Here is a 17411-nt window from a genome sequence, read left to right as displayed (position 1 = left end):
ATTGGTATTCATACACCATTTTCTTTAAATAAATCCCGTGGATTTATTTTATGGATTTTTTTATTTTAAATTCTGGACAAAGAAAGCACAAAATAAGAATGATGATGTATATATACTTTCATGCGAGGTTCCTTTTTATGGATTTACGCCGAAAGACTGTTTCTTTTTTTAACCAACTCCACTTACAGGTATCTCTGCCTTTGAATGTGGAAGAAAGTGTTTGATATATTCACGAATCCAGACTTTGTACAAATAAAAGGCCATGAGAAACACCAAATTTGCTTCCAATTTAAGTTGGGTTCAATGCAAAATCCGTAGCACGATGAGCTAGACAACTCAATACTCATCAATCAACAAACCAACCACACAAACTTTCTAAAAGGCTAAGGCTCTATTTGAATTTCAAATATCATTTCATTGCATGTGGGTTGGCAGCACCATACCCAACTATCTATCTTGTGAGTTCATAATAAATATAAAAACCTTGAAGCTAGACTCAACAACGACATCGATCTTGTCTCACTGACCCTTCTTCTACTAATTCAAAATATGCCTTTCTCCATTTTCCTCAGAATTTAATGTGACCACTTCCCATTCGCTGTTGGGTTGTTGGCAAATTTAATGCCACTCTATTTAAGTCTCTGCATTTGTGTCTCTGCCTCGGTCCCTCCTGTCTCATCCATTAAATTTTAAGAATCTCACAGGACATATACTTACTCCAACGAAACATGCTTCCTTCTCTTCACCACTTTGTAATTTCTACTTCATACACTTCTAATATCCACACTCACGTTATGTTATTAGCCCTTTTAATTTCCTAGCTTCTTCTTTCTCTCTATTATTGTTTCTGGTGATGATAGATGAATATGCATGTTGGGGATAAGCTTTTCTCGTCACACAGATGATATATGTTTCATTAACGAATGAATGATTGTTTTGTTTCTTCTTCAGAAAGTGCAGGAACTTGTTGATGGGGTTCTCTACAACATTGGTGCTGCTGGTTCTTATAACTTCAAACATGTAATTAAGGGCCTGAGATATTGGTACGGTTCAATCAGAAGGCAGTGCTTTATGATTTCAAAGCTCTCTTATTTGATTGAGCCGTGCCAATATCACATGCAAACTTTGATCATGGCTTGTAACAATTGGCAGCTAGCTAACACATTAAAGGTTGTTTCACTACCTATTTCTAGTATTGTTTTCTTATTAAAATTGAATTTTCATTTGAATAGGTTAGATGATAACTATTGATATCAAAGGTCAATATGAGGCATCAAGTATCAACTCGAGGTATCAAGTATCACACTTTGATATTTAAGGAAAATTAGATTAAGTTTTATAGATAAAAGAAACATATTTGAGAGAATGGTTAAAAATCTTACTAAAAATGATCAACTAAATTCTTTAATGAAGATTAGTTATTGCTTAAATCAGTTATACTTTATATCTATAACGTAGTAAAACAAAAAGGTGTATAAGAGATGAAACTCTAATTTTAGTTAAATAACAATTTAAAGCTTGCATAAAGTTATGTGGTTAAGTTTTATGATTATCTATGTGAATATATTGGTAAGTGTTTTTAATTTTTTATCAGTAAATATTAATTTTTAATTATTAGTATTTTTGTTAGCATGAAACTCACTATCTTTTCTTCTTTGTTTATTCTTTTATCACCAAATCAATTATAACCAAAAAAAAAAAACTTGTAAGTGTTTATAGTTCAAGATCAGTTGCTAAGGTAAACAAAAAAAAATGAATATCAGTAATTGAGGTTTTTCTTTTGCAGATGTCTCGGGATCTTCTAACTTGGTGTAGCAAGCAACCATCGTTGGAACCTAGTTCATCTTATGAAAGTTTTTTCCGCGTGTCCGTGATGATCAATTTCTTGGAGTGGGGTGAGACTTTAATTTGGTAATGTTAGCTGGAAATTGGTTTTAATCTTTCTCTTTTATTTTTTGGGTGGTAGGGACTTAATTAACGTGACCAAGATAAATCTATCTTTCACGTTTAGTTTGCTTCTATTTAAAGCCTCATCTCTTTTTTGACAATCTAGTATTATAGTAGGGGTCTAGGTGACAAGATCCGATCTTTCTCTTGCTTTTATTATTAAAGCACTTTCCAGGTAATACATATTTTTGGAAATATTTCTCTATCAGAAGCCGCATTAATTAAAATTATTGTAATTTGGTGGTCCAAAATACTACATGTACTTTGACAGATCAATTTATATTTGACTTTTTTTATCTTGTTTCTTACTATGATAATTATTATTCACTTATGTCTCAGTAAAACACTAATTTGAATAAAGACGGTTAAAAACACATTTTTTTCCCATATATTATACTATTATGTGTTAGATTAAATTTATGTGAGTTTTATTGCATCAAATAGGAACAAGAGTCACATAAATTTCATTATTCAATAACAGAGGGTGTGTCAAGAAGGAAAAACAAGTATTAAAGAGTGTGGAACATATGAACTAGTATTTCTTAACTTCAATATGGTAGGTAATCCTGTACAAATGTTCTTAGTTTGTTTCTCACATTTTACTCAAGGTAAGTTAGAGTGTTAGACAACTCATTTAAGACTTTGTGGGTTAAATATATCTAGAGATGACAAATGGAATCTGCCAGATGAGCTGGTCCAAACAGTCCACAAATAAAGTTGGACTGGGCTCTTGAATTTTAGGTCCAAAAATATTGTGCCAAATTGACCTAGTATGATGGGCTAAGCTGCTAGGCCCAATAACAATTGAACCTAATTGATCTGATATTATTCATTATTTATTTTTTTTTTGTAAATTTTATATAAGTTTTGATTTAAAAAATAGGCCAATTTGTCCATGTTCGAAAGGTTAGACTAGGTCAACAAATTGCAGTTTGGAATGAGCTTGTTATTATGCAATGAAAAGTGCAAGTAATAGTAGGAATGTAGGAAGTTTTACCCATATGCAACCCATAAAAAAAATGGGTTGTCCTGACCTGCATGAACACATTACCTAATGAGCTTGAAATAGATACTTCGATTCGTCATCTTTAAAGATATCCCTTAATCTCAAACGTTATTTGATTAATTTTTTTAATCTATTAATGCTGGCTCTCTCTCATTTCATGTAGAGAATATAACAAGAAATGAAGATAAAATTATTAACTTTTTTATTTTATTTTATAAGATAAATAAATTTAAAGTAACAATTATTTTGAAAAGGATGAAGTATTATTTTAAGAATAAATAATAATGTGCTAAAATGATTTTTTACGTTGTCATTTGATAATAAGCTAAGCTACGATGTATAATAAATTTATTAATTTTTATAATAATTATGTTAAAAATATGCTAAGAAATATTTAACTAGTACAATAAACTTTTTCCCTAACAGAATAACAGTGCAATGCTATTAAATTCTTATTTTAATGTCTTTCATTGACATTTTTAATGTTTTTGGTCAGCTTTGGTTGATGTCAATTAAAGAGGAGAATAAGGAAATATCATTTGACAAAATATTTCTTACACAAAAATATTTTTTCATAATTAAAAGTAAAATAAAAATAAAAATATTTTGACAAACCAAACATTTCCCATATTTCTTCTGATTATACAGATTTTTAGATACAACGTTTTCTTATAAATGGAAATTAATTCTAGGGGTAATAGTTTAGTAGCTAGCTTATTTCATGTTCTGTTATTTGTTTCTTCCCATTATTAAGATTAAATGAGATTAAATGTGTGTTGAAGATTCTTCATGTTAGTGTTCATTCATAGTCTAGAAGGAGATCTCTTGTGCCAAGTATTTTTGGTCAATCTTGGATTGTTTGTGTGATGATAGAAAAAATAAATCTTGATATTATTTGATATTTGTTATTAGGTAAAAATACCTAAGAAATGAGAAGATGAGACAATAACAAAAAGGAGAAAAGACATGAAAACATGGAGATGCAGCAAGTTGTAATGTATAAAGTAATATTTGCCACTCAATATATAATTGAAGGCTTGAAGCCTACATGAAGTAATGTTAGGAAGAATCAGAATATGCAAATCCTTGGAGATTCATGAAATCTATTGGAGAAAATGAGAAATAATCAAATGAAGACTTACAAAAGTTTATTCAAGAAGTATTAAATTAAGGCACCAACGAGGGTTGGGTCTAGGGGAAGGGATTGGTTCCACAAGGTGATGAATGAAGGTTTGAATCCCTCCGGAAGAAATGTCTACATTTAGTATCCAATTATGTCTTGAACATCATTATTTTTGAAGGAGGAAACATGTGGGGAAAATAAAATTATGACAGATAGACAATGACGAAGAACAGAACCTTCAAGGCATTGAATGCTGCCAAACTTCAGCCATAAGTTGATGAAGTTAATAGTGCTAGAATGAATAATGTAAGAGGTCTAACTCAACCCTAAAACATCAAAAGGTAACTCTTGGTGCGTGAACAATAAATGATAATGTGAGAGGCTTAACTCAACCCTAAAAACTAGTTCAAGAGATGAATATTGCTTCTCATTTATAATGTGACTTTATTTTTAGACATGTGAGACTTAGGTATTTCCCAATAATGGGTGTTGTGTCTCACAATTTTTAAGCCAGATTACTCCAGCAAAACACCATATTACCCCCAAAGCTCTGCAACGTTCAAAATAGTACCAAAAAAACAAAATTACTCCGAAAAAAGAACTAAAGCTTTTTTTTTTTTTTTGCATTGCCCCTGTTCCATCAATCGAAGCACTCCAATTAATGTGAATATCTTTCTTCCTTAAATAGGCACGCATCAACAACATGGAAAAAAGAAGAGTAATGAAGCAAAGGAGAAATTTCTGCATATTTGAGCTTTCTTCGAGACATCATCTTCAACTAGTATTAGAAATTAGTTAATCAAGTTACGGTTATTTTCTGTTAAGATAATGTAATGACAACTACATAAATAGTCATGTACTTGACACATTTGATGAATAATATTCATTTTTTCTCTCAACTCATATTATGGTATAAGTTTTCTCTGGCCTTTCCCTTTCTCTCAACCACCATTGAAGCTACTTCTCCGGTTCCATTGGCCGAGGCTGAAATCATACTTCAGGATGATTAGCCTCAAAATCCTTCTTGCCCGTTCTTTCTACAACTTAGGCGAAAATCCAGGTTCAGTTTTGGTTTTCCAACCCTTGAATTGCCCCAATCATCGCCTATAGAGTTGTCTAATGGACGCGTCGGAAATCCCACGTTATTTTCACCTTACAAGTTGATGTTATATATTTTTTTATGATTCATCAAACATCATGTAGTGATAGTTGTATACCATGTAATGTCCTTATGCCATCACTCAATAAAAACAGACAATATGCTTATATGCTTTGTCCACCATGGGATATATAGATGTTCATGAGTTGGATTAGTTATGATAAAAACATAAATTATTATATTTTAATTTTGACCTCTAATAATTATCTATTTTATATTTTTAATTATCATATTTGTTCTTTTATATTTTATATAATAGTTATCCAAATATCAACATCATAGTATTAACACAAGTAAAATAAAAATTATAATTTATAAAATACACGTTTAACTCCATCTTATTTAATTTTTCAACCATTTTATTTTGAGTTTAAAGTCCCTCCTATCGCATTACTTGCAGCATTCTTTGATGAAATCTCAATGTAAAGACTTTCCATAGAAAAGTTACACTTTCAGCATTTGTTGATGAATCTCAGGGAACCTCCATGGATCATATATATCACTTCGTATCCGGTTGCACTATACTTTATCACTTAAAGTTGTGAACATTTACATATAAAATTCAATGGCTTCATGTTCAATATATAAAAATCCGTCATCGATCATTTTATCACTCTGGTCAAAGTTTTTATTTTTTTTTAAGCACTTGGTCGAAGATTGTTAAAGTCCTACTATAAGTTTTTAATAATAATACAATGTCCAATACTTTTTTTTCCTTCTACCCTGTCGAAGAAGTAGGTGTTGGTCATTACCAAAAGACAAAAAAGTTTGGCTCTTTTTTCTGTTCTTGATTTTCAAATCAGTAATGCACCAAAAGAACTTGCAGAATTCGATTTATTCTGCAATGTATTCCACAAGTTAAAAACATGACCTCTAACAACATACTAAAACCATGTAAAGCTAATATTTGCTATTTTTCAATGTATTCTGCAATGTCTCTACAAACTGATGTCACCTTGCGGCATTTTTCACTAAGATTTGCTATTGCAACTAAATTATTCTAAAGACTAATAGCTTACCACTAAATCTGTATAAAAGGAATGAATTTTAATATGCATCTTACTTCCTCTGTTCATTTAAATCTCATTCTGCTTTGCGTGCTGCATGGTAAAGCTCCAAATAGTCAAGAGCAGGCCGGTTCCAAGACCAGTCTTGCTCCATCACCCTTTTGCATAAACTGTTAAACCAATCACGGCCTTCATACCATGCTGATATTGCCCTGATAAAAGAGTCCATAAAATTAATTTTACAACAAGAAACATTAGTACTTTAGATACACAAGATCTTGTGTGTGCAATAGTGTCAAAAAAGCAAGAAAAAACAGTTTAATATTGAAAAATGCATAATACTTTTGGTTTCTTCTGTCCATGTCAAAGCCACTTTCAACCCTTTTTCCCAATGAAAATTCCAATGTAAGAAATTCTCTTTCCACAAAACCTTTTTACAGTATTAGGGAAACGAAAATATACAATGTTGGGATACCCCAAAACCTTTTACAGTATTAGGGAAACGAAAATCCTCTTTCCACTAAATATCAATCATATACATGCAACAGATTAAGATGCCACTAACCCTTAAGTATGGTCTCTAGCTGGGCTTGAGTCTTGAATAAATATGATTTTGAAAAGACTTTTAGCATGGCCAAACTTTGAGACTTTAAAATCTACCACAGATCACTACGTTTAATTGCTTTATTTATGCTGGCTCAGTGGCTGTTACATTTTGTTCTTTGAGGTTTTCCAAATTATCTATTCACCTAGTAAATAAGAGACTAATCTACCATGTATGATCTGGTGGTAAAAAAGAACAACCCTCTCTAGTCTCGATTGTACTTTTTCTACAAACATAAAGTTCAGAGGATTAAAACTAGAATCACATGCTCAAGGGATGTGAGCCCCTTTCACTCAAATCAACGTACTGTAAATCTGTAATATATTTTTTGGAGTTATGTTATTGGCAAATTGGGTTTTTCACAATATAGCCTCCATCATATGGCACATAACTCACCTATTGAGAGCATAATCAACACCTCCAGTATCAGCTCCATCAAAACTAAATCCATTTGGCTCAAGACCTTGTGCTTGTGCTCTATCCTTATCATGATCAACGTCAAATACTGTATCGTAAAGTCCTGCAAAATTATGTGTTGATGAATGTCAACTGAACCAAAACAGAGTTGAATGAACAAAAGAAATTGAAAAGATAAAAAATATTCCATATATAAATGTAATAGGTTAATGGTCAATGTATCAAGCAGAGTCTGCATACAAACCATGCCGTTTCAATGAATTATAATGTAGAGTAAATATAAAGCATGTAGAGACCTCCAGTTTTTCGAACAACAGGTACTGAACCATATCTCATTGCTGTGAGTTGAGTGAGTCCACATGGCTCAAAGATTGAAGGAACTAGAATGAAATCAGCACCAGCATATATCTAGAACAAAAGAAATTAAAATGAGTCAGTAGAGCCCCATTATGTTGCACCTGTATATTTAATGGGTAAAATGTTACTGAAGGTTTTTCAGTTTCATAAGTTACCAAGTGTGAAAGAGGCTCATCATATGCAAGGCAAAGTCTAGCACGATCATGATGAGCAGAATGCAATTCATTGGCCAAATTCACAAAATCATTTTGGATACGAGGATCTGGAGCTGAACCAAGTAATACAACCTGCATATCTTTTCACAGTTAAGATTTGTCTACATGAATGCAACATTTGTAAACAATTTCTAAATTGAACAAGAAAATCTACGAACAAATTCAAATGCCCGACTTTGAAATTTACCCTTGGCTAATAGTGAAAATTATCAGCACCTATTTGAAGCATAAAACTTTCATTTGAGAAGGGTATAGAGTCCAGGTGGGTTCCTAGTTTAAGATAGGCAAAATTGCAAATTTGGTCCCCCTATTTGTCTCAGAATTTGATTTTGGTCTAATTTAATTCACGAATTTAGTTCCCCAGTTTTTTGCAATCTCGTTATTTCAGTCCCCAATCCCGAAATTGGACGTTGAGTGTTAATTGTCAGACCATCACGTGTCGCGCTTTTATTGGGCGTTGACCGCCACATGTCACACTTTTATTGGACGTTAATTTTGTGCACCTAATTAACGTCAACCTCCCATAAAATCACAAGACGTGGTGGTCAACGTCCAATAAAAGCGCGACACGTAACGGTCAAGGTAAGCAATTAACAATGAACGTTCAATTTCGGGGATTGAGGACTGAAATAAGGAGATTGCAAAAAATTAAGGGACTAAATTCGTGAATTAAATTATAGGGGGACCAAAATCGAATTCTGAGACAAATTGGGAACCAAATTTGCAATTTTGCCTTTAAGATATCATACATCCTATACATTTAGTTTTGCCAAGGGTCATGTAGATTGAGATCAAACAACTTTATCAAAGAATATTTAATACCACATCAGTTGTCCGGTAACCACTTGGCCAAAAATCTTGAACTAAAAAAGTCATGCTTGAAAGATATCCACAAAATGATTTGATAATGATAACAAAAACAACAGTAAAAATGTTTGTAATTTTACCATCCCATACTGCTATTATGCAGGCAACTATGGCATTGCTGGTTCACACTTTGATATAAAATAGAAATAGAGGAATACCTGTCCACCACGTTCTAGGGTGCGCCATATGGCATGTTTGATGAGATGGATTCCTTTCTGATGAGTCAATCGAGTAATAATTCCCACTAAAGGAAGATCAGCTTTTTTTAAACTAAGCCTTTGTTGCAAGGCTTCCTTGGAAGCTCTTTTTCCTTCAACAACATTTTTTGATGAGTATGATTCCTGGAATAGTGTGATATTGGAACAAGTCATAATTGAATTAGTGGAAATTAAATAAAAAACTTCTATATGATAAGTACAGGCATGGGTTATAAGGGGACGGAGATATGCTAATGACTTATTGTAGTCATTAATGAACTCAACTGAATAAAAGAATCCCTCAATCCATTTGCATATTGCATTTAAGAAGTCCTAGTTAAAACTTTTCTATGTTAAACTCGGTCAGGGTAATGTATGCAGTTGTGCACTGTTGGAATTGCAACAATTAAGCAATATCAATATTCCAGTTGATATGTTCTTCATATTGATGATTCATCCCAAACACTCAAGCGCAACTTAACAGAATAAACATGAGGCAAGTATGCTCACCTAATTAGTTGCATTATTTTAAAGGCACTGGTAAGAACCAGTATAGGATGGAGCAGTCATTACGGTTATCCAAAGGAAGTAAAAGGTGAAGATAAACACCAATCATCAGCATTTATCTAGCTTTAGTTTCTAGTAGGTACACAGTTTATAAGCAGCCACAATGTTGGGACTTAACTTTGATAACTGCGCCATTGTAGGACCTATGTAAGAAAAGAATAAGAAACATCTGTATATATGTCTACTTACAGGAATGAATTTATCATTATACGGGTCCCATATATCTGGGTCGATTCCATTTATTATACCATGGAACTTGTGAAGATGAGGAGCAATTAAAGGATTACCAGCAATCTCTCTTGAATATGTGGGGGAGACCTGCCAAATATGCATGATCAAGTTGTAAAAATCACAATCAGCTTCTTCATTTCAAATTACTGATTCTGTATAAACTCCAAATTGTATCTGATGTCTGATGTCCCAATTTTATAAAATTTATATTATGAAGGGGGAATAATCAGCACTTACAGTTGTAGCTTTGTCAGCATGTGCCATAGCTTTTCCAATGGAATGGGCTCCAAATTCAAGGTTATGAATTGTGAAGACAACTCGTGCTTTACTAAGACCATAATGTGCATAGTTGTCTTTAAATAGCCAAGCAGCCGGAGCACTTGACCAATCATGGCAGTGGATGATATCCTGCCCATTGGTTAGAGCCAATTAAAATACATCCTTGGTGACAATTTTTTTTATTCCAAAAGGTGTGATAAAATACATTGTTAAACCTGAGATCACTTGCTTTATATAAATGGTATGTTAAATAAATCAGAAAGAGAAATAGCTAGCCCAAGTAGGAAAGCTGATCACTTGAAAAATTGCATGCATATCATGTTTTTGGGTCTAGTGGGATGAGAAAATGCTGAGTTAGCACACAGCATCCAAAGAATAGACACTTCTTCATTCACTCTTACATCAGGAAAGGAAATGTTGATCGCAATTTTAAAAATTGACATCTTTCAATAAAAAATAAAATAAAATGAACAGTTCAGTCACTGTAAATGATATCGCTTACAGGATGAAATCCACTTTGGAGTAGAAACTCGAGAGCGGCATGACAAAAAAAACCAAATCTCTCTCCATCATTCCCACGACCATATACACAGCCAACCTGAAAGAATCTGCAGCAAAGAATATTGATTTGTGAAGCTTAGTACAATTTATGAAACATTTGAAAACGTTCAAGTCAGCTTAATATCAATGTTCATAAAGAGTAAAACTGCAGTTACCCTAAATAAAAGAAAAAATACGACAACTGATTAAAAAAGATATACATATATGGGAAATAATATCTGCAGATAATCACAATGAAGATACAGTTTAGCACTCAATGTCAAACATAATACACCTAAAGTTATCAATTCAATACAGATTCACAGAGATAAAATTGCAGTTGAAATTCAAATATAATTTGGGTTTATATCTGAGAGTAATACTTGGGTTTAACAGCTGGATGATGGAACTTATGAACTTTACCCAACCCAACCTTCATGCTGCTCAGAAATATTTTGGCCTCGTGTTTGGTACTAAGTTACTAGGTGCTCCATAAATATGTTAAAAGCCTACCTTAATGCTGGATGATGGAACTTATGAACTTTACCCAACACAACCTTCATGCAGCTCAGAAATATTTTGGCCTCGTGTTTGGTACTTAGTTAATAAGTGCTCCATAAATATGTTAAAAGCCTACCCAGAAAGTTGCTTACATTTGCCCGACTACCACTTTTCCTACTCATTCCCTAAAATTCTGGAACGTCAACCACCTCGGATAATAATCAATCAATTGATAGGGTCCAGAGTTGATGTGAAAAAGAGGCTCAGACATAAGAAACACTTAATAGACAAACATTAGAGAACAGTGTGGAGAATCAAAGTATTTACCCATTTTGAGGCTCCAAAAAGTAGACAGAGAGGCCTTCAACTTTTCCATGCCATACTTTTATTTCAGTCCCTCCCCAGGAATAGCTTTTGTGATAGTCAAAATCCTTTACCTGCATTGGGAGCCATGCATGCCAATGATGCTGATGCTCAGCAGTCAAATGTGAAGAAACGCTCTCAACAAACCATCCATTTCCACACAGAAGCCACTCAAACAATATTTGACTCCCCCCCCCTAATCTCCAGATTATTGATCAGTTTCATATTGAATATCAAACTATATCACTTGCAATGATTATTACAACATGATGCTGTATTCAATAGGAAGTTAGGCAGAGACCAGAAAAAATTTCAATTAAGCAGGAATAGACAATCATATATCCACTGCACAGTATTAAATGCAGAGTATAAGATTTAATATAAGTATGACAGCAACAGGGAGAGGAATAAAAAACTTACATTGCTAAGGTTCAAGCAGTCATACTTTGGAAGAATGATGTCCACATTGTGATTTAAATCCTGAACAGCCCGGGATAGACTAGTAACAACATCACCAAGGCCTCCAACCTGCAAACATGAATACCATCAGAAACAGAAAATTGTGTTTAATTAATTCACAAATAGCCTCTGCATAACATAGAAACAAGTAAAAACCTTTTTCTGAACAGCACACATGACAAATAGTAAAAATTATTAATTCTAATTTCCTACAATTTGCCAGGCTTGGCAATAAAAGAAGTCTGTAAATAAATTTAAGATAAGATACATGCAATAGGGTAGCTTACTTTTGCAATTGGGGCCATCTCCACAGCAATATGGATGATATGCAAAGGTGGTTCCTTTACAATACCTCCAAAAACTGGTATGTGATAATCCATTCCGAATTTGTTATCAAAAACTCCACCATGTTCACTCTCAGAGAATACAAAGTCCATCATGTATGCATCCAGTGGAACCTTAACTGCAGAAACACAAAATCATTAAACTTCTTCAGGACCAAATGCCTTTTTCCCTGGAGAGAACAAAGTGATTATACTTTGGATGAAGTTGCACAACACCAACTTTACAAAACTATAATGAAATCTGAATGGAATCTGAATACAAGATCCACGAACATGGAATCTGAATACAAACCATAAGTGATACAGATTATAAACCCCTTGCAGATTTCTTTATAACATTTGTCACAACAAAAACTCAATCATCACATCAAAGGCCAGACTACAGTTTAGGACACGCAAAGGGTAATGGTATACAAAATAACATTTTTGACATGCAAGCATTCACAAAATTTTCTGCATCATTATATTTATCTTTGATCTATGCAGTAGCATATCAATTTTTTTCTGCACAAATCCATATGAAATTGAATCAACAGGCTCTGGACACCTGTTGCCACTTTTTGTCTCCTATAGTGATTCAAATAGTATTTATCAGTATTTTCCATACACACAACACAAATTGATAGCAGAACAATGCATTCAATATAAAGACCAGTAATCTGCTAAGCAGTATAGCATCCTATATGTTCAGACATCAAAAGTGTGGTAACATAATGTATTTGGAGGACAAACCATATTTCAGAAATAGCATCCTTTAACCAAAATCTAAATAAAGAATAGAAAATCAAAATTAAGCAACCAAAGAGTCATCAATATCCTTGATATTACTAATTGCTAGAATACTATGGTCTACAGTCTAATCATCTTTCAAATGTAAACTAAGGTAGAAACCCACCAGAGGCTTTGACGTGAGTGCCATTCTCAGCAGGTAACATTCTCTGAGGTGGCAATGGACCATTACGGTGAGACCAACGATTAAATGAACATCTAAACCAAACCTCAGGTTTGCCATTCAGATTTGTGTTGGAGGGGTTATAGAATACTGTCACTGTGCTCCCTGCTTGAACATCAAGAGGGTCAGTGAATACAATATGCTTTTGAGAAAGCAAAAATCTTTTCAGAGTTCTTTCCTTTGTTTCAGCTTTCATCTGTGCTGTTTTTCCAGCCTGCAACAAGGATAGGAACAAATCAACAAGATGAGTATTTATTAGTTTGAATATCTGTTAAAGAAAAAGTAAATGCTTTAAGTAGTATTTAGGTAAACAGTTATAGGTATCAATCTAAAACTACATTCCTAACAAAAGGTGAACTTATCCTCCATGACAAGATTACATTATAAGAATACACCATATTTTTCTGTATATATTTACATGAAGTAACACAAGAAAGAAAACAGACAACTGAAAAGCTTATTTTTATGATTGATAAGTATCTTAGGTCATGCCTGAATGTTACCATTTGGAAGTCATGTCAAGCAAGAACTAACCTTTGCACGTATCGCTTCCTCTCTTAACCTCCTTTCCTCCTGAAATTTTCTGTATATCTGCTGCTCTTCCTCAACCCAATACTGTTCATCAGGTATAGCCATAGGGACAATGGCATGGAAATCTTGTTTACGATTGTTATCATATACAACTGCCTTCTTAGGTGGACCATCAGCAAAGACCCAATCCAGGACAAGAGCTTGGTCAGGTACAACAACTGCATAAAATATAAAAATTGATCAACAAAAGGTGTCGCATACTTCAAAGTAATCCTAAAGGAGAGATCAAGCTTCTATCCATCTTCTGAACCAGTATTCTTTTGCTGACCATCAAACAGTCATTGATCTAAAACAGTTTAAAGAGTAGATGACATGAGTATAAACCCTATTCTAGTAGTAGACATCTAATGCTTTGTATAAGAAATTTATCTCTCTCTTTGCCTCTATCTATCTATGAAATTTCAGCTGAATGTATGTAGACATAGTAGAAATCCAAAGCAATGAGTCAGAATTTAGAGATGGTTGTGCAACTTATAAAGTTCAAGATTCGTAATTCTTGTAAGATATTTCAAATAAAATGATGTACATAAACACAAATATCCCTGTCCCTTAAATAGCAACCTTTTCATGTTTAAATTAAATGATGGACATGACAGATCTATAAAATCAAGCCACTTCAATACTGCTTTTTGTTATGGATAAGAAAGGCACTTCAGAATCACGTGTCTGAATCTCATCTGCAAAGGCACACCATTCACCTAATGCATCACCATCATGTATCAGCAAATACCACAATTATAGCATAAGGCCTCCATCAGATGGCAAAGATTTGCGCATTATAAATGAAGAGATGCAACAACTCCACCTCCATGCATGTCTCATCATAGCACGTGTTTTTTTTTCTAATCATACACCTTTTTTAAAGTCTAGTAAAAGATTAATTTCAAGGAAATGAATTATCATCAAAGACAAAGAATAGATATGAAACAGCATACCATCAGCATACCACCATTCACCTCCTTTTAGAACAGACTTGACAAGCCTTTCAACGATTGATAATCCATACTTCCAATTATTGTGCCCACCATGAATCCATATTTCATTAGCATTTGCAAGAGGACCTGAGCTTCTGTTATAATATAATCTGATCAATTCATTGCCTTTGAATTCACTAGGTTCAATATACCAAACATTATCAATGGACTTTACAGCATTTTTCAACAATTGTGGCAATGTTTCTCGCATTCTTCCAACCTCCGCCTTCGCCCGTGCCCTGTCCTCTTCCTTTGCAGCTCTGTCTGCCTCCATTCGCCTTTGCTCTTCAGCTTGTCTTTCCCTTTCAGCTTGTGCCCAAGCAAGTTCTTCTAATTCTTTACGTTTCTCCTCAAGCAAGAAATCTTCAAATGCTAATGCATCCATTCCTCCATCAACGGGTATGCAGAAGTCTTTTTGGTCATTATTGTCATAGACATTTTGTTCATTGAAGAACACAAAGTCTACCTTGTAGGCTTCTTTTGGCACATATAATTGGCAAGACCACCAATCTCCCTTGAGATGTGACTTATTCAACCTAATGGAAAAAGATTTCCACTTCCAATCATTGAATGCCCCCATGATCAGAATGTCTGGCTCCTCACTTAGTGTTGAAAGGTTCTTGTTAAGGAAAAGTTCTATATCTTGATCAGGTTTAACCACAGGAGGATATACAAACAGCTTCATCCCTTGTGAAAGTTTTTCCTCTGCAATCCTCTCTATCTCCTGCCTGCGCTGATTTGCTTCCAACTCTAACTTCAACAGCCTAGCAGCTTCCTCATTTATTCTATCATCAGCAGCACTGCTTGATTCCTCAACAGCTTCCTCAGTTATTTCACCATCAGTATCTGTTTCTTTAACATTTTCATCAATTCGTGCACGGTCAAACAAACCTTCTTCCGAAGAACCTTCAACAATCCCAACACCTCCATTGTAAGGAATCTCCTCCTTCCGCAACTCAAGAACCTCATCATCCTCATCAATTACAGAAATATTAGCTTCATTGCTCTCATCCAACAATAATAACTCCCCCGCCGTCTCATCTAACAACGATAACTCCCCCACATCCCTGACAATTTCGTCAATTCTATCTACAGCCTCAAACTTCTCCTCTTGGGAGAATTCAAGTTCCCCTTCTTTATCAGCATCAACATTGACATCAACTGTTTGCTTTTTATCACCCCCTGAAACCTCACTCACTACTGAAGTTAACGTGTCTCCCTTCTTCACTCTTGTACTCTTTTTGCTTGGGACAAAACCCTTTCCAGCAGTGCCCTTGGTCCTTGCAACTGGCACCTTCTTCTGTTGCCTCTTCCGAGAAAAATCTACCCAAAAAAAACTCATTTATAGAAAAGGGAATTCATGAATTCGAAGGAGTAATCTTAATAACACGACACAACAAATTACAAACCTGCACTGGCACGGAAGAACGAAACACCCCAACCTGCTTTGCACGGTGAACACTGAAACCAAAATAAACAAATGAATTAATTAACTAAACATACTCAGATATTTCACCACCATATTAATCCAATTTAAGAAAAAAGCAGAAAACATAAAACATAAACATGAGTAAGATGAAAAAAAAAAAACCCAGCATAATAATTACTATGTAACCACTCGTAAACGTTACTGAATGACGACGAGGTAATACGCCAGAAACACAATCACCGCCTCTGTAGGGAAACACCGTTTTGCAGTTTAGCTGCAGAGACATCTCCATAATAATCACTTCACTTCCAACAACAACGTTTCCACTTTGTTCCTTCTTTTTATTTGCGTTGTGATTTGAGCATTTGATCAATGCTTACTGTGCTAATAATTCAATGATCCAAAACCAATCAACTGCCTCTGAATCTGCGCGCCAGATAAAATAATATTACATAAAAACGAGAAACAAATTAACAAAACATAAAAAATAGTGAAAATGATGATGATGATACATGCACTTGAAGTGGTGTCAATGTGTGTGAAGTGTTTTTTTATTTGAGTCTGAGCCACACACATAGGACATATGTCAAGTGGTGCTATTTGCTAGTTACTCTGTTCGCTCAGAGCAATGTACATTTATTCGTTCATGGAAGTAACGACACTTCGAGACCGAATCCAACGGTGCAAAATTACTTATAATTTGAGTGGTTAATGTACGATCGAATGTTGGTGTCCAATGTTCAATGTCTCTTGTCATGTTCGTTAATTATCAAACACTGCCAACTCAAGAATAATTCTGTTTCGGGAGATTAAAAACATCTTATTATAATCATCATTAAATTAAAGTTCTTATTAGTTTATATAATGTGTTTTATTATAAATGTTGTTTGATTTTTTTAATCAAAAGTCAGTGAGATTCTTAACCAATCATGAAAGTTGTAATTAAATGTGTAATCTAAACGGTTTGTTTTGATTTAATAATTGAAACTAAAGATTTTCATTTCTCACAAGAGTTCTCAACTGGGAGAATGTATGAAGGAAAAACTCTTCATGGAGAACTTTTTGTTAAAATGATAATACTTTTAAGTGTTATTTTACGTCGTTCTCTAACTTGATTTAGAGTTTTACCTCTTTAACTTGTATTGATATTTATTTAATGTAAATTTTTATTAGGCAGATTATTGGAATAAAACTTCATTTCTTATTAGAAAATAACATTAAAAGTACTTAAGAAACCCTACCTATATATCGTCTTAAAATTAACAGTTCATATTGGGTATTT

At 33.8% G+C, this 17411-nt stretch overlaps 2 protein-coding genes across 5 annotated transcripts; one reads left to right on the top strand and one right to left on the bottom strand.

Moving 5' to 3' along the window:
- The first annotated feature begins 312 nt into the window (after positions 1 to 312).
- LOC114387833 lies at positions 313 to 5322 on the top strand. The gene is made up of 3 exons (XM_028348041.1): positions 313 to 1170; positions 1787 to 1895; positions 4765 to 5322. Exons 1-3 carry the CDS (start codon positions 928 to 930, stop codon positions 4827 to 4829), a joined length of 417 nt encoding a protein of 138 aa, XP_028203842.1. The 5' UTR covers positions 313 to 927; the 3' UTR covers positions 4830 to 5322.
- A 670-nt stretch (positions 5323 to 5992) lies between these two features.
- On the bottom strand, positions 5993 to 16774 carry LOC114386609 (starch synthase 3, chloroplastic/amyloplastic-like). 4 transcript variants are annotated; one of them, XM_028346637.1, is made up of 17 exons: positions 16642 to 16773; positions 16308 to 16555; positions 16110 to 16161; positions 14662 to 16023; positions 13670 to 13884; positions 13079 to 13349; positions 12127 to 12302; positions 11801 to 11908; positions 11345 to 11484; positions 10479 to 10584; positions 9935 to 10105; positions 9656 to 9784; positions 8861 to 9043; positions 7776 to 7907; positions 7560 to 7671; positions 7243 to 7366; positions 5993 to 6454 (listed from the first exon to the last, which is right to left on the bottom strand). In XM_028346637.1, exons 2-17 carry the CDS (start codon positions 16419 to 16421, stop codon positions 6319 to 6321), a joined length of 3531 nt encoding a protein of 1176 aa, XP_028202438.1. In that variant the 5' UTR covers positions 16422 to 16555; positions 16642 to 16773; the 3' UTR covers positions 5993 to 6318. The 4 variants fall into 4 exon arrangements, 3 of the variants coding, with proteins under 3 accessions (XP_028202438.1, XP_028202440.1, XP_028202439.1); XM_028346639.1 differs by having other exon boundaries at positions 11345 to 11454; XM_028346638.1 differs by having other exon boundaries at positions 16332 to 16555.
- Positions 16775 to 17411: the final 637 nt, after the last annotated feature.

This window comes from Glycine soja, chromosome 15, assembly GCF_004193775.1.
Source record: "Glycine soja cultivar W05 chromosome 15, ASM419377v2, whole genome shotgun sequence".
NCBI lineage: Eukaryota > Viridiplantae > Streptophyta > Magnoliopsida > Fabales > Fabaceae > Glycine > Glycine soja.
Note: the sequence above shows the minus strand (reverse complement) of the source record. Positions and strands in the feature narration are given on the sequence as shown.

Excerpts from the sequence above, each read along its gene's own strand:
- LOC114387833 (XM_028348041.1), top strand. The coding sequence starts at position 928 with ATGATTGTTTTGTTTCTTCTTCAGAAAGTGCAGGAACTTGTTGATGGG. Across the intron at positions 1,171-1,786 it reads AGCTAGCTAACACATTAAAG|ATGTCTCGGGATCTTCTAAC; the intron begins GTTGTTTCACTA and ends TTTCTTTTGCAG. Across the intron at positions 1,896-4,764 it reads GATCAATTTCTTGGAGTGGG|GCACGCATCAACAACATGGA; the intron begins GTGAGACTTTAA and ends TTCCTTAAATAG.
- LOC114386609 (XM_028346637.1), bottom strand. The coding sequence starts at position 16,421 with ATGGAGATGTCTCTGCAGCTAAACTGCAAAACGGTGTTTCCCTACAGA. Across the intron at positions 9,044-9,655 it reads ATAATGATAAATTCATTCCT|GAATCATACTCATCAAAAAA; the intron begins GTAAGTAGACAT and ends ACACTATTCCAG. Across the intron at positions 7,672-7,775 it reads ATGAGCCTCTTTCACACTTG|ATATATGCTGGTGCTGATTT; the intron begins GTAACTTATGAA and ends CTTTTGTTCTAG.